Source organism: Leiobunum rupestre, chromosome 10 (genome assembly GCF_980474605.1).
Source record: "Leiobunum rupestre chromosome 10, qqLeiRupe1.1.hap1, whole genome shotgun sequence".
NCBI classification, from domain to species: domain Eukaryota; kingdom Metazoa; phylum Arthropoda; class Arachnida; order Opiliones; family Sclerosomatidae; genus Leiobunum; species Leiobunum rupestre.
In genome coordinates, this window is record NC_143393.1 from 18,987,085 (window position 1) to 19,010,455 (window position 23,371).

At 39.2% G+C, this 23,371-nt stretch overlaps 1 protein-coding gene across 1 annotated transcript; it reads right to left on the minus strand.

Annotated features, from left to right (window-relative positions):
* Positions 1 to 4,617: 4,617 nt before the first annotated feature.
* On the minus strand, positions 4,618 to 22,650 carry LOC149924950 (chitin synthase chs-2-like). The gene is made up of 12 exons (XM_090161678.1): positions 22,318 to 22,650; positions 16,711 to 17,268; positions 16,591 to 16,665; positions 12,365 to 12,576; positions 12,018 to 12,301; positions 9,849 to 9,948; positions 9,211 to 9,776; positions 8,357 to 8,751; positions 7,149 to 7,644; positions 6,573 to 6,969; positions 6,257 to 6,507; positions 4,618 to 4,694 (listed from the first exon to the last, which is right to left on the minus strand). Exons 1-12 carry the CDS (start codon positions 22,648 to 22,650, stop codon positions 4,618 to 4,620), a joined length of 3,744 nt encoding a protein of 1,247 aa, XP_090017804.1.
* Between the last annotated feature and the right edge of the window lie 721 nt (positions 22,651 to 23,371).

Here is a 23,371-nt window from a genome sequence, read left to right on the forward strand (position 1 = left end):
GGCCGACTTCGTAAAAGAGTGTATAATAGTTGCGGACGCCTAGGGCCCCCGATTTATAGGTGATCCAATTATGAGTTGCGAAACCGGCCCCAAACTCACACTGCACCTAGGGCCTCAAATGGTCTAAATACACTTAAAATTAATAACCTAGAACTGCGTGAAAGCTAATAAATAAATATAAAATAGCTTTTTCTCTTTACTCCCTAGTAAAGGCAATTTGACTTAAAGGGGAACGGTCAAGCTTTAACCAGTTAGATAGCCCTATAGCCCGTTAAAAACTAAAATTTATGGCGAAAACCGCGTAAAAAATACTAAGTGGTTAATTTTTAATAAAATAAAGAAATTTCGGGAAATTGAAAAGCGCGCGTCCGCCGCGACTACTGGTGAGAAATCGGTGAGACAGAAAAACAACGTAAAAGCGCGCTGCTGAAGACGCGAAAAATTTGTTTTGCACGCGCGGCGCGTTCCAGTTATACCAGACCTAAGTCTAAATTGCGCGATTTTAAAAGTTAAGATAGTTCGCAAATCGCTCACTAAAGTGCTGCTGGCGCTGGCGATACACCTTAAGATAGAGGCGTAAATTCAAACCCAAATACTTGGCGTTTCAACTTTTTAGGCCAAAAATTATTTTTTCAAGACAAAATAAGGTACGTGTAAGCATATTGAACGTCTTGTTGATCTTTTGATATGCAAATACGGCGATATTTGGAAAAGCTTGGCTGTTCCCCTTTAATATTATAAATGGTATTACACTACAAAATTGTATCATCCGAAATCTATTCATCATCCAATTTATTGTTAATTTAGTACCCCAAAAATCTACTAGACTCAGTTGCAGGTTAAGAAAGGCAAATTATCTAGTACATTTGGCGAAAAGACACTACCACAAATTTCCAGTAAATCCACGGCGAGAATTTCGAATTTGGCCAGTGTATGGTTGACAATACAACTTAGTAAAATACCGTTTATTAAGTTACATTTCAGAGTGATAATTAATTAATTAACATAGATAAGATTTAAAAACAGTTGTAATAATTTAATTTTAGTACTAGAAGTGAGGCATACTTTAAAGAAATTCGTTTGGCGAGTCCAGGGTAAGTATAGAACGGGTAATGCCGAGACTACCACAAGGACGTATATAAACGTGTGATTTGATGATTGTTTAAGAGCCTTATACTAAAAATACACTATAACGAAGCTTAAAAATAATAATATACATGAAATAGTTATTGATCACTTTGAAATTTATGCAATAGGCATTTCTAAAATGGATTAATATAACAAGCGCAGGAACCTTTAGGAATTTAACAGAAAATAGGCGAAATTCGAAATTCCCGCCACCGATTTACCGGAAATTCGGGCTAGTACTATCCAAATGTACTAGATATTTTGCCTTTCTTAGCCTGAAACTGAGTATAATTAACCCATGGGACCGCTAAGATATTACCTTTAATGTTTTGTTAAGCGTGTGAATCTAATAGAGATGGCGCCAAGGCCGATTGAAATTTGTAATATATGTATTTAGGTGCTTTAACTTTCATAGTGTTGTTAATTTTCCGGAAAAATGAAATGCGGAAAAATTTCCGCAAATCGGAAAAATAAAAATTTTAAACATAAATTACCTTTTAAGGGTTTTTAATGTTTTTAACTTTTTATCGATATAAAATGTCTAATATCAGTAAACATTCTACAAAACATTAATAGCGTTACATTGTTAATCAGTTTAAACTAGTCTAGAGGTTTAGTTTTACTTTTAGATTCGAAAAAATGAGGCGAAAATGCCGCTTTATTTAAATTTGAAAATAATATATTAATATATTATTTTTTTCCGGAAAAATACGGGAAAGTTTCAGGAAAAAAGGCCTTGGTAATTTTCCGGAAACTTTTCCGACTTACAACACTAATTTTTCATAACTTATTACACGAATTCTGATTGTACCGTACATTTGCTAAAACCATGTGAAATGTAAAATACGGATTATAGAGAGTAAATTGTAAAATATTTATTTCGGTACGGAATCTGTGATATATCAACCATTTTATCCTGAATAAAAATGTATGTATTATGTTTTTGAGGTATTGGAAAATGAATTAACTCGGACAACTTGAACAAGTAATTACGTAAAACACCAAATACTAACTCATAGTGTGTATTATAACACGAGCATAATTGTATGGGTCTTACCCTGCATTTCCTATTTGAATAAATGCGCAATCTTCAAGGAAATGGCCAAGAAGTAATATTTCTGAGAACCAGTTCCTGCAAGTTACTGTTTAAATAATAACTGTACGGTATGCAACAAGTATTTCCTTTTAACCCGGTAGCTTTTTTTTTTACATATTTATTCTTAGCAAAAACACGACGTTCTGTGAAAAGTTTCCATTATTTCAAAAAGCGCCAAAAAACAGTAATTTGTAGGCTCTCAGATATATAACTTTTTGGCGATTTCCTTAAAGAGGTTTTATTGAAGCGTCTACTGAGCAATGCTTAGTTAAAAATCGAGTGTGTACATTGCGTCCGGCCTTTCATTCTTAACGATGGATGAAGGAAATGAGCAAAAAAAAGACTAGTTCGCGCATGGCATGGATAGTAGATTTTAGAGGATCGGTAAAAAGCCTGGTTTTTAGCCCCCGTAAACCAATCACACTAAGGGAGTCGTCCAAGGTTATTTGAAAAAAAAAAAAACAAGTATCGCTAAGAGTGGACGATACTGTTCGAAAACGAAAAAAGATAAACACGAAGTACATTTTTACGCCAAAAGGGATTTTTTCACGTTTTTATAGATTAAATATGATATACTAAATATCAGTTGATAGTTTTTATTGAATTAAAAAACCAAAATTAAATATACTAAAATATAAAGCGCAAAAAATTACGTAACAATATCAACCGCATTAGATTGCCATTTTGATATTTTAAGATCACGTGGTACAAACGACCTTGCAAGACTCCCTCGGAGTCTCTCGAGCTGATTGATACGCGGGGAGGAATAAAATGCACTGTGGAAGGGTATCGAAAACCTGTCCCCTTAATTTACTGTCCATGGTTCACGATAGTTAACTATTTTAATACACTAGCGCTATCGCCATCTGGTGTATATTTTGTAAAACAAAAATCTTCAAAATTCCTTAAATCTATTATACACCTCTTTTTTTCATTTCTAATAAATGAAATTATCAAAAGCGATTAAATAATACCATAAGTAACATAATAACAATAAGTATGACACTTTCTATTGCTTTAATGCTAATTTTCTAACCGAACCTTTTTCGGCACTGATACTCTCTTCAAGCTGTGCCTTGGACTCGCGACTTACCGTTTTGGATGACTACTTTTTGATACAAATTTAAGCCTAATATCGGAGAGCACGTTCTGGAGTTGCGAGGGGCTTTGGCTTTGTTTTGAAGCCCGCGTGCGAATCACGCGTGATAAAAAACATGAGCTCGTGGCGCCGAGAAAAACGTTTTTAATTTTTATCATTTTAGCCTAATATTCCGCGTATCTATCGGCACGGCCAACTTTGATCACGCGCTGTTCGCGCTACTACGGCCAACAAATTCGTCGAAATTCCGCGAGCAAGGATTTTCCCCCTATAAACTGTACTATAATGTGTAGGAGTTCAGCGCCACGCTCGGTGGTTATATTGTCCCCAATGTAAAAACTATACTAAAAATAATAATCCGCTAGGGGCGCTGACGTCATACACATCTTTTGCTCATAGGTTAACACAGAAACGTCAACGAATGAGATGGCCGCTGTAGCGCGAGAGATGCGCGAGAAATCAACGTTGGCCGTGCTATCGGAAACCAGATATTTCGACGGAAGTCTCGGGTATTTTAGACACTAGAGGGCTCTGTGCTGAGAAAACATCTTGATTGCGCAATAACTATGAAAATTAGTTTGGTTGTAAATCCCGTTAATTGTCATACTTATTGTTATTATGTTACTTATGCTAATCAAGAATGTAGTTATTTATACTCAGGGAGAATGAATATGTCGAGACTATCGACGGACACGTTGAGGCCCTACCCCCGTCACGCTAAAATTTCCATATTTTTTTAAAAATCACACAAATACGCCAATAAAATGGAATTGGGGTTTACTGATAGTAGGCGCCAAGTGCCCTACAATGATTACAGGGGTTCAAGATCTGGTGGTTAACATCAACATTTTAATTACTATTAATTTTGTAAAACCTCTAACTTTTATAAAACTTTACTTTGATGCTTTTAACAATATAGTACTTTACACATTTTATAATAATAAACCAATTTTACAAAAAAATTCTGTTATTGAAAATGTTGACGGGAGTTACCAGACAAAAGTATGGTTAAAATCCACTTGGTTTCGAAAAAATTAAAAGTACAAAACTTTAATCATTTACTTTTCACAAATTTTTTCCGGAGTAATTTTAGTAAATGCGTCCACATTTTTAGATACCATGTAAAGATATCATTTATTAACGTCACTAAAATATCCGCAAAGTTTACATTGAAATGGTATTTTCCATCCATTGAAAGGGGGCACCCAAATTAGCTTGGACCTAAGGCCCCGCAAGGTCTTAATCCGGCCCTGGTTCTTGTAAGTTCCAGCTGATGCTTTTGAGACATTATCCTTCACATTTCGCAATGTCGAGGATACGATACGGACGTAGATATGTCGAATCCTTTCGTGGCGACAATTGGCACGGGCCCTGGGAACCCAAGTCATTACGTTAGTGAATAACTCCAAAAAAAACACCTGGATGAATTTTCAAAGTGAATATCTGTCGCTTTGTTAGCATTCAATCGAATACCACCCAATCATTTCGTTTTTTATTGCATGTAATATTAATGTTAATAACTTAAAATTGATGGCAATTTTCATTTACAAGCGTACGACTAACCCAACCTAACCAAAACCCAAGTTTATAATCATAGCGGTAAGCCATCTGGAACCTACTGATAGTTACGTAAAGAACGATGTCCTTAAAAAAAATTAATTTATCCCTAAAATCTCAAGCGTAGGCTCGACGTGAAGTAGATCTTTTTTCAACAGATGTCGCTAGCGTCGAAATCAAAACAATATGCGTAAGCTACAATTTGATCCAAAAGGCAGGACAAGGTACCCCTCGCCTTGATTAGCTCGTTTGTAAATTTGTCAATAACTTAAATTATAGTAATTTTTAACAATATAATTTATATGGAATATATAGTTTAGGTTAAAGTGCATTAAGTAGAGTATAAGTTGCCTAATTATAATAATTATAAATGGTTCTCTAACGACGTTATTGTTTCACAATTTTGAATTTTAGCTTCCTTTGCCATAAATAGATGGCACCACGCTGTCCAGTAAATTCGTTTTTTCGAAGAATCAGATAGATTAATTGGCTTCTCTAATAACCAGGGCCTTATCATAATACAGGTGGCAATGATAGAGCCGACAGTTGCTTTAAGTTTATATTTAGACCAAAACGTTAAGCCTCCTAGACACCTAAAAATAACGACCGGATTACGTGGTTTACAAATATGCCGCAAATGAGCTTGTGTATTTGCAATGCCAACCGTTTCATTTCTGGATTTACAAAAGCAGAAAGGTTCCCTTTCTATAAGCCTCGAATAAACGTAGAAACCACCTTAAATAAATTAGTTTATCTTCTTAAAAACCTCGAATTAAGGTAGAAACCGTCTCCAATAATATGAGGTCTAGTTTCCTTACTAAAAGGTTCGAATAGATATTGAATAATAATTCGAATAAACCGCCACTGGTATAGAATAACTTCGCCGTTCTTGGAGAACCTATCGCCATCTAAAGGATGAAAAAAATGCATGTACAAAAAAACGGCGTTAAAAAAACTGAGTCTAAATAGAATAAATGGGCTGTATTTCTTAAACGGCAGAGGGGAAATTTACGAAACTAGCAATATAAATATAAAAATATTCCGATATTCGAAAATAAAGTAGCGAAAAATCGTTAGCATAAATTTTAAATACTAAGAAAAGCAGAGTCTAAATAGAATCATAGACGAAGAACGGGTAATGATAGAATGAATGAGGTATATTTTAAATGCTAAAATAAATTAATATAGTTTTCCTTGCTATTAGGTTCGAATAAATAAAAAAATAAGTCTAGATTACCCTGCAATTAGGGGCGAATAAAGCCTAGAATAAGTTTTGATTCCATCGATAATAATAGCACTTTTTTATTCTAATTTATTCTTTTTAGGCAGACCATTTACGGGTTTTTCGTAGTTTCGTTTATATTTTTAAAATATACAATTTTTCATCTTGAAGATTGTGAATCTGGTTTGGAAGGCGTCTTCCAAGCTGTCGAAATCGTTAATTAGCTTCTTCCTTAGCTCTAAGTCCTCGACTGATCTTGAAGCAAGTTTCTCATCTTTGGCTATATTCGCCGCGTCCGTCAGTCTTTGCATGCCCTTCGCCCTTCGTACGGCGTCCTCGATTGGATTTGGGACTTCCAAACAGCTGATTTGTGTTTCCGAGAGTGTCCGGAGAAAAACCCCAATTCTTTGCAAATGTATTAAATGCGTATCAGAATTTTTATTACGTGGGAATACATTCCCTTTTATTACCTGTGACATAGCATTGTCAGAGTTTGGACGATGACCAATACACTAAAAAATAATCCCATAATAACGTTGACCGGGTCAAGTAGATTTTCTCCTTTGAAGCTGTCGACATTGGGAATGTAATCCACTTTGCGAAAGTGCATTTGAAAGGTGAGAATGACCAAAATGAACAGGCCGTTAATGACGAAGACCATTGTGGCGACTTGGTTCCTCAATCGCGTTAGCTCGGTAGTCATTTTAGACCGGTGTTCCTCGTTTGGATCCAATGGGTACAGGTACTTTCCGATCAAATCCTTCCAGAAGCGAACTTCGTTTTCTGGCAAGAATTTCGTCGTCCCTAACGTTATAAGGTCCTGGTCTTCTAGCCAATTTGGATTCGTGTCATCGTTAGACTGTTGATCTAAATAGAGAAAGTTACGTTAGTGGAATTGGCGTTGGCTAACGTGAACTTGATAATTAACTATACGACTTTTCACTGGATAAAATCTCAAGCTCGCGTTACCTTTAGTTAATTCCCCACTCTGGGACAAACCGGTCCAAAATCCTTTAGATAATTAATCAATGGCTTACCAGCCTTACCTAATTTATCAATTTCGGCTGTAGTTGACTCTGAGCTGTCACCATCTTCCATTGAGTCTGTATTAGATCTGGTCTCCAGAAGGTTTTTAGATCTCTCTATCGATTGGACTCTATTTAGTAACTCTCGATAGTTATTGTCATTCTGTTCGTCTGATTTGGTCCGATGGTACGTCTTCGGCAATTTAGCATTTTCTATTTCGGATGGTCCCTTCACTTCGCGGGTTCCCCAGGTAACAACGTGAACGTTGACGACGGTGTAGATGATCAGCAAGATGTGCGTAGCTGGTAAGCTGAGAAAGTAGAGGACACCGTAGGACACGCAGCGAAATTCTCTCGGATGAAGACACGCTGCCAGGAATGGACTCAAGGACAAAATGAAGAAGAATATGGTCAGCGAGGACTGATTGTGTAGGTATTGAATGTTGTGCACGATGTTGACCAAAAGAAACGTCATAAAGAATGCGTACCCGATTGACAGTACTTTGGCTACCAGGAGCTACCAATCGTACTCAGTTAGTAAGTACCTAGTCAAACTCAGTAGGGATATAAGCTTAGCGTAAGGTACCCCTGCGGCAAATTAACCAATTAACTAACAAGGAGACTACCCGAGGTGGTTATCACCGATTTTGTTGAAACTCGGGGGTTAGGAAGAACTTATGGTAGTATGAAAATTGCCAAAGGGAAAAGTTGCAATGGGCTTTAGTTTTCCCATGGCAACCGAAAATGTTTTGACCTCTCCATTTAAAAAAAGCATGGGATTTTCTCGGTTACCCAAATTTTGTTAAAATTTAACGAAAATTGATCAATTTTACCCAAAATAGGTCAAATTAATCTTTTTGGGTAAGTTTTGAAAATTTAATTTTTTCAAATTTTTTAAGTAATTAAGTACCCTGTGAAACCGAGAAAATCCCATGCTTTTTTAAATAGAGCTTTTTTGGTTTTGAGAGATCAAAAACATTTTCGGTTGCCATGGAAAAACTAAAGCCCATTGCAACTTTTCCCTTTGGAAATTTTCATACTACCATAAGGTCTTCCTAACCCCCGAGTTTCAACAAAATCGGTGATAACCACCTCGGGTCGTCTCATTGTAAGTAGGGACCTCATAAGGTAGGGGGGGTGACACAAGGTTGGGCTCAAATAAAACTCAAGCCTAGGAGCCACTGGGGTACGTTCAAGCCATCTTACCTTATGGTAAGGAGATAACGTACCTGGACATCATTTTTGGCCACTAAACAGGCAACTATGAAGACGGCGATAGGAATACTGTTAAGAATGAGAGAAAGTCGCAAAGAAATGCCCAAGAGTGAGGAGCTGGATAGAACCAAGACCAAGAAATTTGTGGCGGGCTCTAAAACTGTCACGATCGCGACGATTGTTTGATAGATGACGTAAAGTAAGGTGATGCTTTTGTTGACGGCAATGGCTCGTTTATAATTGGCCAGCAAATCGAAGAGGTTGGCCATGATTGATGGAATCCATCGACGCCGTTGACTGAAGAACTCGTCGAAACTCTCGGGACATCGAGTGTAGACTCGGGATTCGGCGCAATATTCGACGCGGTAGCCCATTTGAATGATCAGAGTGCTCAACCAACGATCTTCACCTGAAATTTACCCCAGAGTTATTAATTCCCTAATACAGCGGTTCCCAATTTTTTATATGGAACCCTAAATTATCTACCTAATTCTGGCGGAACCCCAACTAATTTTTTTACTTATCTTAAAAGAATCGGCACAAACAAAGATGCCCATGCTGAGGAACAACTTTTTGGAACCGCTGCCCTAATAGACGTTTCAATAAAAACCTCTTTCTGTTAACTTCCCCCTCATCGTAGGCATGTCACGATCACTGAGTAAAATATTTTACAACGCTCGATTAATGTATTATCTTTGATAGCTTAACGCATTTTTTGAGTCGACACACTCCTTTGCGGTATTGTTGCCCTTCGGAAAACTAGCCCTTTTATCTGGCACCGCTTTAAGCAACACGGACCATATAAAGATTAGCTTTTCAGTCTAGGCTTTGTGTATTAATACTTTGTGGCGAAGTGTCTATTATTTACCTTGATCATATTGAATGTAGTGCAGAGGCTCTTCGGATTTGGTAGCGTATTTCCTCATGACGTTGTCGTCCATTAAACACTTAGCCCTGAACAGCGAAAAGCAGCCTGGAGAGCACAGGGAACAGCCGACGACTTGTTCCGTCGTTTTTTGCAACCAGTGTCCGATGGCGTACTCGAATATTTGGTACCAGAGAAATGGTCCCGAACCCATTGGATGAAGTCGCCCTCCAGCCGCCCCCACGTCCGCATTCCTCCTCATGGCTTCGACCAGGGCGTGAACGGCTTGGGGTTCGAATTGCATGTCACCGTCCAAAGTTAGAATGAAGGTGTTGTCCGCCATCATTTCCTTCTCTTTGATGCCCATTGACACGTCCATTAATCGATGTCCCAGTAGGTAGTACATGTACATTACTTGACTCCACCTTTTCCGATGCCGAATTTTGTCCTTATCTTTTAAATGGCATATCATTCGATTGCCCCCGGGTAGCGTCCAAATCAACTGTCCACCGTAAGGCGTCGGTGAAGTCTTGGGTGGACTGAGTCGCGCTTCGCACTCGTGTACCTCTCTGCGATGACAAATTTAAATTATAATCATTTAACGCTCCTTGCTTTACCAAATCGATTTTTATTTCTTTTACCTAGCAGCTGTTTCCGTTGCCTGTACAAATGTTTTGACGAAGTTATTGAGGGTGGTGTTACCTCGGCAACAGTCAAAAGCGTCGTCGAAAAATACGTTTGCTATCATGAAACAATATTTATCTCATAAACAAGTGAATTCAATATTAGATACTTTTTGCCACTTAATTTTCAATAAAATAACTCTCACTTGTCTCCCCCTCCCCTACCAAACATTGCTGCCAGAGTTTTAATGGCAGCTTTGGCAGTATAAAGAACAAGTCGGCCCAGGCCGAAATATTAGTTCCACATCAGTGTATTCGAGTGGGCAAACCCATACACCCTTAGTAGACACAGGTAGGCAAACTAATACAAAAACTGTTGAGGCAACGTGATTTCTTATCGTTTGATATATAAATTGTCATCCTAAGTTAAAGAGTGGATGCCGCCCACCCAGTAGCGGCGCTAAGGTTTTTTCACAGGTGGGCTAATTATTTTGTGGCCCCTAAGAATTTTGTGACCCTTAGCGGGAACCTTGTATTGACCATATTTCGCAAAAGTGGTGAAATCGAAAAAACCCAAAATTTTCCAGGAAGCGAGAAGAGCAAGGTCGTTTTATTGTTGCGGCTCTCGTCGCGTTTTCTGGACCCCCTACTGACCTTGTATCCAACCTGGAGGGGACACGTGCATGCCTGGGATATTTCCCTAAATTTCCATACGCCCCTTTCTATTCAACTTTCTCTCAATTTCCGCTCCCTTCCTCCCGAATCTATATGTTTATGGTCTACTACCTTTTTGAGTAAACAAATTTATATTGAAAGATTTTCTTCAGAAAAAGTTTTTTGGCAATAAAACAAATTTCTAGAGATAATGAAAATTCATAAATTAAAATATGTGGCCTCTTAATTATGAATATGTGGCCCCTCTCAGAAATGCAGGGGGGCTAAAGCCCACTTCAGCCCACCCTTAGCGCCGCTACTGCGCCCACCATCAGGAGACCCGGGTGGGAAAACTAATAAAAGCTGTTGAGCCCATGTGATTTCCTATTGCTTGATATATAATTTACCAATCTTTGTTAAAGAGTGCGCACCGCCCACCCTCAGGATACCCGGGTGGGCAAACCAAATTAACCAATACAAAAGCTGTTGAGGTCATGTGATTTCCTATCGTTAGATAGACGGAAAGTATCAAAGGTGAAATAGGTAAGCAAAACACGACGAACATAATTCTTTTAAATTATTGAAATTAGTGGAAATATGATAAAAAGAAATTCTTAAACTGGGATTAAAATGGGTTTATTTTAGGAAATTTATATCAAACATTTGGGTAGTTTAGACACCAAAAGTCATGTAAATTCGCAAATTCATTAAAAAAAAATACCCGTGAATTTATTAACTTTTCGATCACTCTCCCTTTAAGGTTGGTCGGAGGGGGCGGAAATTAACGGCACTGCGTGCGCGTCAAAGAGTTCTATCGAATGAAACCAACTTTTTTTTTCGGCCACTCTCCTTTTAAAGGGGTTGGTCGAAGGGGACGGAAATTAACGGCACTGTACGTTCTATCGGTTGATATAAAAAGTACCATCCTAAGTTAAAGAGTTGACTTTAACGTATTGTTATTAAAGAGGGGGTCGAAATTGTGCCCCCTGTTTACCTGACAGACCTGAAACTGGCCATCGGTAAAAGTTGTGTAGCCCCACACTGTAATTCAAACTTCCCGCCACGCCCGTGTCACCCTTCGTGTAAACCCACTGGTTTGGGGGTGGGGGCGGCGAAGTTTGAGGTTCACTTGACCTTAAACGCCGTAAATATACGTAAAATAGCGCGGAAAAAGGAACGACAATTGCGACAACTTAACTAGCCAAATCCCCCCGCGTCGCTAAAAACGACTAGAAGTTCCGAGAAAAGTTTGTACAGAACGGCGTAATTCGTTTGGTAAAGACGTCGGTTATGGCTTTGACGCGGCCAGCAGCTATTTGGGTTCGAATCCCGGCGTCACCAATAATATAAATTATACAAAAAATTGTTTTTCGCAGCTCCATCTACCGTGTCGTCGCTTTTCCACGCCAAACACTTAACGACATTCCATCCATAGCAATAGTCCCACTTCGATATATATATATCTCGATGTGGAACTAAAAACCGTCTGCAATTCACTTTGATGGAGATTTTATAAAACAGCTATTCTCTCACCTTCAAACGCGTAGTAGTTTGAGTCAGTGATATCCATGTGGTTTTGGGCTAATTTCCGAGCGCTCTGGTCCTCGTCCATCCTGAAGATGGACTTAAGTAATTGTACCATTTCTTCCCTCGTTTCATGCCACATGGTTACGCAGGCGTAGATTTTTGTTTCAGATTCTGTCTCTTTCTTTGATTCGTCATTTTGACGATTGACGTCATCCGGATCACATGATGCTTCTTTACAAGCGGCCGTTGATTGGTCGATTAAAAAGCTAGAAAATTTGGGGCTCAATATTCTGAAAAGACAAGTTACATCTGTAGATTTTTAGGAGTCTAGCCGAAGTACTTGAAAAGGGTACTTGGTCTCGCAATCAGTCCATAGGTAAGCGTTAGTCCACATTTGGGCCATCAACCAACAGATCCAAATCCAAAAAGATTTGCCATAAATGCCGTACTGAGACCAATCGTCTAGCGGAAAATTTAAGTTGCGTGGAAATTTTTGGCATCCGTAAGTTAGCAATGAAACAGTCACGGGGATTGTTAAGGAAATCGGTAAGGCCCAGACGAAATTCTGTATTAAAGAGAGACACCGTGGTAGCTTACTGAAACGTGTCACGTTGTGCCTGGAAGAAAATGTCTTAGACGCGACTGAATTTATATAACGTCACTTCTCAAGAACGTACTTAGTTACTGAAAAAAACCAGAGGTAGAACCTATGTCAAACCCAAATTAGCAATCGAAATTGAATCACTATGAGCATGTACCTTGAACTTAAAGGGAATATAACCTCAGGTTTTTGGTGTTACACACTAACGTTTGAAACTCTGGCCGCTCTTGCCTTTGGCTTTAGAAAAGTTTGGCACCACTGTACAGGGCAATTTATTGAAGGGTTATATTCAGTGTTGTTAATTTTCCGGAAAAATGAAATGTGGAAAATTTTCCGAAAATCGGAAAAATAAAGAATTGAAACATAAATTACTTTTTAAGGGTTTTTAATTTTTTCACTTCTTATCGATATAAAATATCTAATAACATTAAACATACAACAACATATTAATAGTGTTACATTGTTAATCAGTTTAAAGCTATAGTCTAGAGGTTTAGTTTTAATCATGGAATGAAAACAGAAAATTTTCTGAAAAAACGGCCTTGGTCATTTTCCGGAAAATTTTCCCACTTACAACACTAAATATATTATACTAGCTTTAATTCCCGGCTTCGCCCGTGGTCTTAGATTTAATAAATTAGATCTGATTTGTACGTAAGAAAGGTAAACGCTGTAGCAAAAACGCAACACACGTAGCAAAAACGCAACACACGTAGCAAAACCTCAACACGCGTGGCAAAAACGTAACACGCGTAGCAAAAACGCAACACACGTAGCAAAAACTCAACACACGTAGCAAAAACGCAACACACGTAGCAAAAACGCAACACACGTAGCAAAAACGTAACACGCGTAGCAAAAACGCAACACACGTAGCAAAAACTCAACACGCGTGGCAAAAACGCAACACACGTAGCAAAAACGCAACACGCGTGGTAAAAACGCAACACACGTAGCAAGAACGCAACACGCGTGGCAAAAACGTAACACGCGTAGCAAAAACGCAACACACGTAGCAAAAACTCAACACGCGTGGCAAAAACGTAACACGCGTAGCAAAAATTCAACACGCGTGGCAAAAACGCAACACGCGTGGCAAAAACGCAACACACGTAGCAAAAACGCAACACGCGTGGCAAAAACGTAACACGCGTAGCAAAAACGCAACACACGTAGCAAAAACGCAACACGCGTGGCAAAAACGCAACACGCGTAGCAAAAATTCAACACGCGTGGCAAAAACGTAACAAGCGTGGCAAAAATTCAACACACGTAGCAAAAACGCAACACGCGTGGCAAAAATTCAACACGCGTGGCAAAAACGCAACACACGTAGCAAAAACGCAACACGCGTGGCAAAAACGCAACACACGTAGCAAAAACGCAACACGCGTGGCAAAAACGCAACACGCGTAGCAAAAATTCAACACGCGTGGCAAAAACGTAACACGCGTGGCAAAAACGCAACACACGTAGCAAAAACGCAACACGCGTGGCAAAAACGCAACACACGTAGCAAAAACGCAACACGCGTGGCAAAAACGCAACACGCGTAGCAAAAATTCAACACGCGTGGCAAAAACGTAACACGCGTGGCAAAAACGTAACACGCGTGGCAAAAACGTAACACGCGTAGCAAAAATTCAACACGCGTGGCAAAAACGCAACACACGTAGCAAAAACGCAACACGCGTGGCAAAAACGTAACACGCGTGGCAAAAACGCAACACACGTAGCAAAAACTCAACACGCGTGGCAAAAACGTAACACGCGTAGCAAAAATTCAACACACGTAGCAAAAACTCAACACACGTAGCAAAAACGCAACACACGTAGCAAAAATGTAACACGCGTAGCAAAAACGCAACACACGTAGCAAAAACGCAACACGCGTGGCAAAAACGTAACACGCGTAGCAAAAATTCAACACGCGTGGCAAAAACGCAACACACGTAGCAAAAACGCAACACGCGTGGCAAAAACGTAACACACGTAGCAAAAACTCAACACACGTAGCAAAAACGCAACACGCGTGGCAAAAACGTAACACACGTAGCAAAAACGCAGCACGCGTGGCAAAAACGCAACACGCGTGGCAAAAACGTAACACGCGTAGCAAAAATTCAACACGCGTGGCAAAAACGCAACACGCGTGGCAAAAACGCAACACGCGTGGCAAAAACGCAACACGCGTGGCAAAAACGCAACACGCGTGGCAAAAACGTAACACGCGTGGCAAAAACGCAACACACGTAGCAAAAACGCAACACGCGTGGCAAAAACGTAACACGCGTGGCAAAAACGCAACACACGTAGCAAAAACTCAACACGCGTGGCAAAAACGTAACACGCGTAGCAAAAATTCAACACGCGTGGCAAAAACGCAACACGCGTGGCAAAAACGCAACACGCGTGGCAAAAACTCAACACGCGTAGCAAAAATTCAACACGCGTGGCAAAAACGTAACACGCGTAGCAAAAATTCAACACGCGTGGCAAAAACGTAACACGCGTGGCAAAAACGCAACACACGTAGCAAAAACTCAACACGCGTAGCAAAAACGAAACACACGTAGCAAAAACGCAACAGCGGAAACACACGTAGCAAAAATGCAACACACGTAATACGCGTAGCAAAAAGTCCTGAACTACTTAAAAATCCCAACTAAACCGCCTCTTCTACGAAGTCCCTTTCTTTCACACTAACTAACCTTCTACGAATTTCACACTAACCCGTTTAAAACGTTTAATGGTTTGGACAGGCGCAAGGAACTCAAGAGAGGAAAACACACAGCCCTAGAGCTAACCGTTCTCGAGTTTTTAGGAACAGGACATACAAATAAATAAATAAAAGCACAAACTTTAAGACTTATAGTTATAGATATAAATTGCAGGTTATATTCCCTTTAATAATGTTTTTTACAAGCTACTTTGTTTTGTTATTTATTATTAATTCCAAAATTAAATAGTTAAATTTATTTTTAATTAGGAGTAATTACACATATTTCCTCGAATGATGGAAGAAAACATTTTACGACCGATACTAGAGTGCGCTATACAACTGGGAATATAGGGGTCTACATTTAAGGGAGGATTTTATGTAGTAGATCATGCTATCGGGTCTGGTACGTTCTCAGTGACCAAAATACGTTCTACTAACGGGCAATAAATTAAAAGTACTCTGTTTGTGTTTAATTATGGAAAACATGTTGTAATTTATCTAACATTTGAAGTTCCAAAAAACGGGAAATTGAATTTTGTACAGATACGTTGGGGTAAAAAAAATCTTTGAAAGTAATTAGTCCTTCCATGGATAGTAGATTTTAGAGGATTGGTAAAAAGCCTGGTTTTTAGCCCCCGTAAACCAATCACACTAAAGGAGTCGTCCAAGGTTATTTGAAAAAAACAAATATCGCTAAGAGTGGACGATACTATTCGAAAAAAGAAAAAAGATAAACACGAAGTACATTTTTACGCCAAAAGGTATTTTTTCACGTTTTTATAGATTAAATATGATATACTAAATATCAGTTAATAGTTTTTATTGAATTAAAAAACCAAAATTAAAAATTACTAAAATATAAAGCGCAAAAAATTACGTAACAATATCAACCGCGTTAGATTGCCATTTTGAAATTTTAAGATCACGTGGTACAAACGACCTTGCAAGACTCCCTCGGAGTTTGTGGATGGCCGTGTCAGGACGACCACCAATCCCCCAACGGGTGGTCGGAATACTTCCGCCACGGGTGTCCCCGCCCCTGTCCCCACGTATCCCCCCGTTGGCGTGGCCGTTACACATATCTCGCCCTGATTAATCAGTTATTGTGTGCTGGTGTCTAAGGCCTTGGGTCGACACCGATGTGTGGATGTCAAGAAAAAAAAAAGACTCCCTCGGAGTCTCTCGAGCTGATTGATACTCGGGGAGAAATAAAATGCACTGTGGAAGGCTATCGAAAACCTGTCCTCTTAATTTACTGTCCATGGTCCTTCCAACATTTTCCCGTCACTCTGAGCTCTAAAATACCAATGTGTACTTACTCTCAAACGTATCTTCAAAGAAATCGAAACGCAAAAGTAGACTAAAAGAGAACTGACCATCTGTACGGTAACAACTATCATTGGAATCATATCCTGGAAGTACACGGAATTGAACGCAGCTTCGAAGTCAAGTACGTGCGACATCCCGTCGAAATTGGTCGTGTCCGCGTGACGGTACCCTAACATTCCCCCGAAGAACCACGCTATCTTCCACGGAGCCACAAATAGACCGATGAAATGGCGACAGCGGTTCGAGTCTTCGCTAACTTCCGAAAACATTCTGAGGACAGTGAATGGTGAACGTGCAGAAACGTAGTTTTTCCACCCACCTAACGACACTAGAACCGTGCTGGTCAAAGTGATCCAAGGATTCGGGTTTCGCGATTGTAGCCACCATAGTAACCCTCCTACTTGCGCCACTAAGGACACCGCATCCAGAATGATTTTTAAAGCTCGCCAATCTTCTTTGGGTGAACGGTAAAGAATGGACAACATCGACGGTAACGTGTGCAGACAGTTCCCGAGCATGGCGGCACCGATCACGTCCATTTCGGGTAGAATTGCGTAAATGAGAAGCACCAATCCAACTGTATGGACACTTTCTATGAACATTACCTACGAACAAACGAAATATTTACGTCAAAAGAAACATTCGCCCCTAGTGGCGTGAGCGAACACTAAAGGTCCTCTCAGCAGTATTTATCCAAGGATCCTATATGTTAGAAGGATAGGTAGCCCTCCGGCCAGCCCGTGTTTTCAAAACGCCGGCAGCGCCGTCGATATTAAGAGAGCCTCTAAACGTGGGACGTCTTGTTTCTATTCCCTCAAGGACAAATTTTGGCGGTGCTTCCTCCATGTTTTGTCCTTGACGGAATCTAAAGACGGATTCTCTATCGCGCATGACCCACCGACGGCGCTGCCATTTTTCGTCCCTCGCCTCGTATCCTTCTAACATATAGGATCCTTGATTGTATAGCGAAATTTTATTCATATTACGCATTTTCAATCGATTTTATCCAAATTTTATAAATTTTACCCAATTGTTTATTTTCTAATTTTTTGAAAATTGCAATCCACTGGTTTAAGGGGTTTTCCCTCGAGCTCTTCGGTTTCCCCTTCCATAAAAATTTGTTGAGGTTAACGGTAATAGTTAGTGTAGGGAGCTGTTGGCTCACGTGGCATGAAGGGCTTGCCTCTACCCTCCTACGCATTGTAACCCGGCCACCTGAATTAATGGCCTCAAAAGTCGCTTGATGACTTAGGCCTAAGGTGGTGCCACGGTATTAGCCTAGCTGATTATTATTTATTTTATTATTTAGGGTTGCCATGGCAAACTTTTCCCTTTGGGAGCTTTCAAAGTATATGAAGGGCTACTTAACCACCGAGTTTGAAAAATATCTCCTTGTAAGAGTACCAATAAAACCGTGGTTCCCAAAAGGGTGGTCATTAGCATATGGCGATTTCGACCTTCAAACTGTTTATCATAAAAATATACTAAAATCAAGAATGTATTTATTTATACTCAGGGAGAATGAATATGTCGAGACTATCTACGGACACGTTGGGGCCCTAACCCCGCACGCTAAGGGGGGGGAGGAAAAAAGGAGGCGGTCTTATTTTTTGCGTCCTCGCAGCAGCGTTAATCGCGTCGAAAAACGTAATTTTTAAGAATCAATGAGATTGCAGTATTATTTGATTTTAATAAAGCGGAGGAGCATACCGGGGGCCCCAACGGGTGGAATTGGAGAAACGCTAAAAATAATCTCGACATATTCATTCTCCCTGAGTATAAATAAATACATTCTTGCTAAAATCTTGTAATAAAAATATTATTACAACAATTCAGACCAACCGAAATATTAGTTCGACATCGAGGAAAAATGCCCAATTTCGTGGGCGGCCTATTTATATTTCAAACGTGAGAGCACGATATTTTTAATAGATTGATGTACACTATTTGATTTGTATACCCCTTACCGTAAGTAAATACATACCGGGGGTGTTTTATCGAAAACCCGCCTCCGTAGTTCGTATAGTGTAAATTTCAATGAGACTATGTTTCACACGAAACATAAAATTAGTGGACCGCAAATGTAAATTCTTATATTCCTTATCAAAAGGTTACCCATGATGCAGGGGGAAATCGTATCTTATAGACAGTGCCGTATTTCCGCCTAGGCCAACCTATCCCTGGAAGGGGCCCTCCAGTGACCGTAATTACTGTATTCGAAGGCATAAATCTATAATATCAATCGTAATTTATATTGGAAAAATCCTAGGTAGAAGATTTTGTTCTAAAATTACCAAAATTTCTGCCTGGCAGTTTACGGACGCCGCCTTAAATCGCAATGTTACATAATTTAGTATTTAGTCGACGATTGTTAAGAGCTTTTATTTAGTAGTATAACCGTAGAGCTCAGACTTCTACGCTGAATCAGGAAATTCTGGCACAGCCTAGTTCCAGGGATTAGAGTAAATGCAGCGCGATGGGTCCCAGACCATTGAATTGGGAATATTACCGCTAGAATGACAAATTCAATCTGCCTTCCGCGAACGTTTATGCGGTGCCCAAGGGGCCCTAATTTTTCTAGGGCACCGAAACCTGCCACACCATTAGAGATAACGTAAATACGTATTTTTTAAAATTTCGATTCTTTTTTAATCTTTATTACTGCTATACCTCTACATTGTGTGATAAATAGGGGCCGCAACATCCCCCCTTTTCCGAGTGTGGGCGTTGACTTATGCACCCTAATTGACGGATTTTGAAATGACGTTTTAGCGCGCCACACTACAGACACATGTCTGGGGCATACAGCCTTCTTTGCGTCCTTTTTTGAAAATAACATGTAGAGGTATTTTCATGCGCAAAATGCATTTTAAAAGCCGTCAATTATTTCCCAACTGACAAGGAGACTACCCGAGGTGGTTATCACCGATTTGGTTGAAACTCGGGGGTTAGGTAGACCTTATGTTAGTATGAAAATTCCCAAAGGGAAAAGTTGCAATGGGCTTTAGTTTTCTCATGGCAACCAAAAATGTTTTTGACCTCTCAAATAAAAAAATGTCCATTTAAAAAAGCATGGGAAAATTAGAAAAAATTAAAATTTTCAAAACTTACCCAAAATGATAATTTTGACCTATTTTGGGTAACATTTATCAATTTTGGGAAAATTTTGGTAAAATTTCTATAAATTACATTAATAAAGTATTATTAAGATAATTTTAAGTTAAATAGCTCTTTATATAAAATACGAGAGGTCACGTGATTACGTTAGATTCAAATGGGATAACATGGCTTCGCGTCGTCGCCTTAAGAGATTGGTTATCGTAAATAGTGTTGTACATCGCACTTGTGGTGCCCTCGCTCCGCTTTCGAAGGCCATCTCTGGCTGGCATCGCCCCCCTAGAGGAAATCGTGCGGCGTCTATGGTTCTCCCCAGTTTTCGCCTCGCCGTTCGAAAACATTCTTTCCTCCCCTCCTCCATCCGCGAGTGGAATTCTCTTCCGGAGCATCTGAAAGACATTCCGAGCCGTGTTCCTTTCCGGAAGGCACTCTCTTCGTACCTGGACATGTACGAGTAACATTTTTTTTAACATTTTTATTGTCTTGACGTGATGGGTTTCGACCCTTTGTTAAGCTATTACTGAACTTAAGAACTTAAGAACTCGTGCAGTTAAGGGCTGCGTTCAACAACTCTAAAAAAGCTCAGCGCTGAGCTCAACGGTCAGCGGTTTTTTGTTGAACGGGCTTTTTGACTTCCGGTTTTGACGTCACGTTGATCATCGGAGACTCAGCGGAAACATCGGCTGGGCGAGATGGTTTTTCGGTTGCTCATCGGTGTCGTGACGTCATTCGACAAAGTTAAAGGAGGGGTAGCAGACGATATTTTGTTCGTTAAGTCAGCGAACTATAAATCGTACAACAACTTTTAGATTTTTGTGACGTAGCGTTGATTAAAAGAACTCAACGATAACTCAACGGTTTTTCTCCGTTGATAGTTGTTGAACGCAGCCTCTAAAACGTACAACAACTTTTAGATTTTTGTGACGTAGCGTTGATTAAAAGGGCGGCGTTCAACAACTATTTGTATTGTTGAGCTCGCGTGAAAAGGAACGAGACCCTCTACACGGAAATATTAGGAAGCGCGTTCTCCAAAAAATTACCCTTTTTATACATGTATGCGTATATATTATTTTATAGATAGAGCTATTGAGTAAAGTCAGAAGAAAATAGGGGAAGTACGTATCTGTAGCTTTGAGCCATAGAAGTCGTCGTGTGACCCACGAAAATGCCTTTTTACGCATAATAAACCAAACTGAAAAAGTAGTTCCACTTTTGTTTTGATTCAACTCGGCTATAAACGACGAAAGCAAATACGCCTTAGCTCAATTAGCAGAGAATGAGAAGGACATTATGTTACAATTGTTCTATTTAAGAAAAATTGATTTTTTAAACGATGTATTCATCCGCGATTTCCCGCCAAACCGTTTTGGCGCGAAAATTCGTGAAAAGTGACGCCTTTCCAAAGCTGACTAGAAGCGTACTTCCCCCTATTTTCTTCTGGTAAAGTCAAATAAAATTGTTTGAAATCGACTAAAATAGGTGTTAATTTCTATAAAATAAATCAATAAAAAAATTAAATGTATAAAATGTTTTTCCCCGCGTCACGAGCTTAAGCTTTTTAGTGCTTTATTGGCACGCGCGTTTCGTACGTCGACTTCAAATACCAAAATCTTTATTGACTCGAGCGCACGCTCTCTATCTTCAATAACTATAGCTAGTGACGTAGAAAAAACATTTACACGTGACCTCCCGTATTTTATAGAAACACCTATTGAGTAAAATATCAAAATTGGGTAAACCTAATAAAATTCGTTAAAAATTATTGAGGTTAATACTCAAAGCTCTCGTCGGGTTATCAATTTATCATGGATGTTAAATTGTTAATCCAATTAATGTTGTGCTTTCATTAAAAGAGTTAGTACAAATTGAATTCAGCCGTGCCGATATAGCGAAATTGTAAACGATGCAGACGACGTGCATGGAATTTAATTACATTTACCCAATTTTGTACGAATTTTATTAGTTACCCAATTTTGGTCTTTTTACTCAATTTTGATATTTTTACCCAATTTTAGTCGATTTCAAACAATTTTATTTGACTTTACCCAATTAAACTTAAATCTATCTCAATATTACTCTAGGAATGTATATTATTGAATATTTTCCAAATTTTACCCAAAATTGATAGTATAAGTAGTGAAAAAATTGCGATCAGCCAAAGTCATGTAACTCATGTGATAATAAATTCCTATTTTAATTCTGACGGGTAAAGCCAAATGTTGGCTGCCTTTCTTGTTTTATACCCCCATTTCTACCCCTAGTTAGTGACTTCTAAAATAAATTAAGATAGGAGACTCACTAGTCAGGCTGACTACAAAAAAAATATCCTTACGTCCAACCTCGGAGAAGCTAGCCCCGTTACACCACCTAGACTCGTTTCGGTCGCGAATTGACTAAAAGTAGCAGGGATTCCCAATTTGCACAAGTCAAAGCTTCTCTTTTTATATTATAAGTATTATAGTAACCTGATTTAATATAATCTAACCTAACCGTAACCTAAATTAATCAAAATCCATGCCAAAAAATGGCGAACTTACCACTAGAAACGTAGTTTTTCGTGGCTTACTGTATCGTCTAAAGAGACACATCCACGTACTTCGTAGCAGGAGAAATACTTCGGGTACAGTCAAGAGAGCAAATAGGCAATAAGACCAAGCAGTTGATCTTTCATTTTCAGAGTTACCGCTGTTAGACGTAGTCATCAAAAATAATGTTTTAGATAGGACCGAAGCGCCCGTAACCACGACGAAAATCAAAAAGTAAATCAATATTTTCAAGAATTGGAAGAGAAACGACGAAGCTTTGCATCCTGGGTTCTCATCTTTGGAATCTTCCGACGGAGTAGCCGCAAACACGTCCCAACCATTCATGATGTTTGGTGAAATACTGAAATCATGGAACGTTTTTCCGCGCTCCAAAAGCGGATGGTCCAACGTACGCCGTCGATTAATCACTGACAGCTGTGGTTTTCAAAAAAAGAATTTATGAACATTTGATTTGAATTATATGTTAGCGAGTGTGACGAAACATTCCCGCTAGAGGCGCCACGTATAGAAATGAAATCTGTTAAATCAAGCTAGGAGCAACGAACACAAGGAGAACGCAGCTAGCTTTAAAATACACTAACGCAGTGTTGTGTACAAATTACATTGGACGAACGTTTTACGGAAAGGGGGAAGACAATTTCCGAATTTTCCCCTTCCAACGGCGGCAGGTGCTAAAACGTCTAACAAATGAAAAATGTACGCAAGAAAATGCACACCATTTGACGGGTTGCGTTCTCCTTGTGTGAGGTGCTGTGTTTATTGCTCCTAGGTAGAAGCATATGTTAAAGGTGGATAGTTCGATTTAACTCAGAAATAAAGTTTTGTTTCTTTTCTTTGCGAGATTTTTCGTGCATAATGTTTGGAATATAGAAAAATTAAATATTTCTTTATAATATTTAGCTAAAATATAAATTGATTAAGATAGTAATTAGTGACGAAGCATCTTCGCGCGTAAGAAGGTCAAGTTCGTAAAAAGGTAACTCGTTTTTGATAAAACTGTTATCGCGCCATAAACTAACTTCATCCAGCGGGGATATATGGCTTT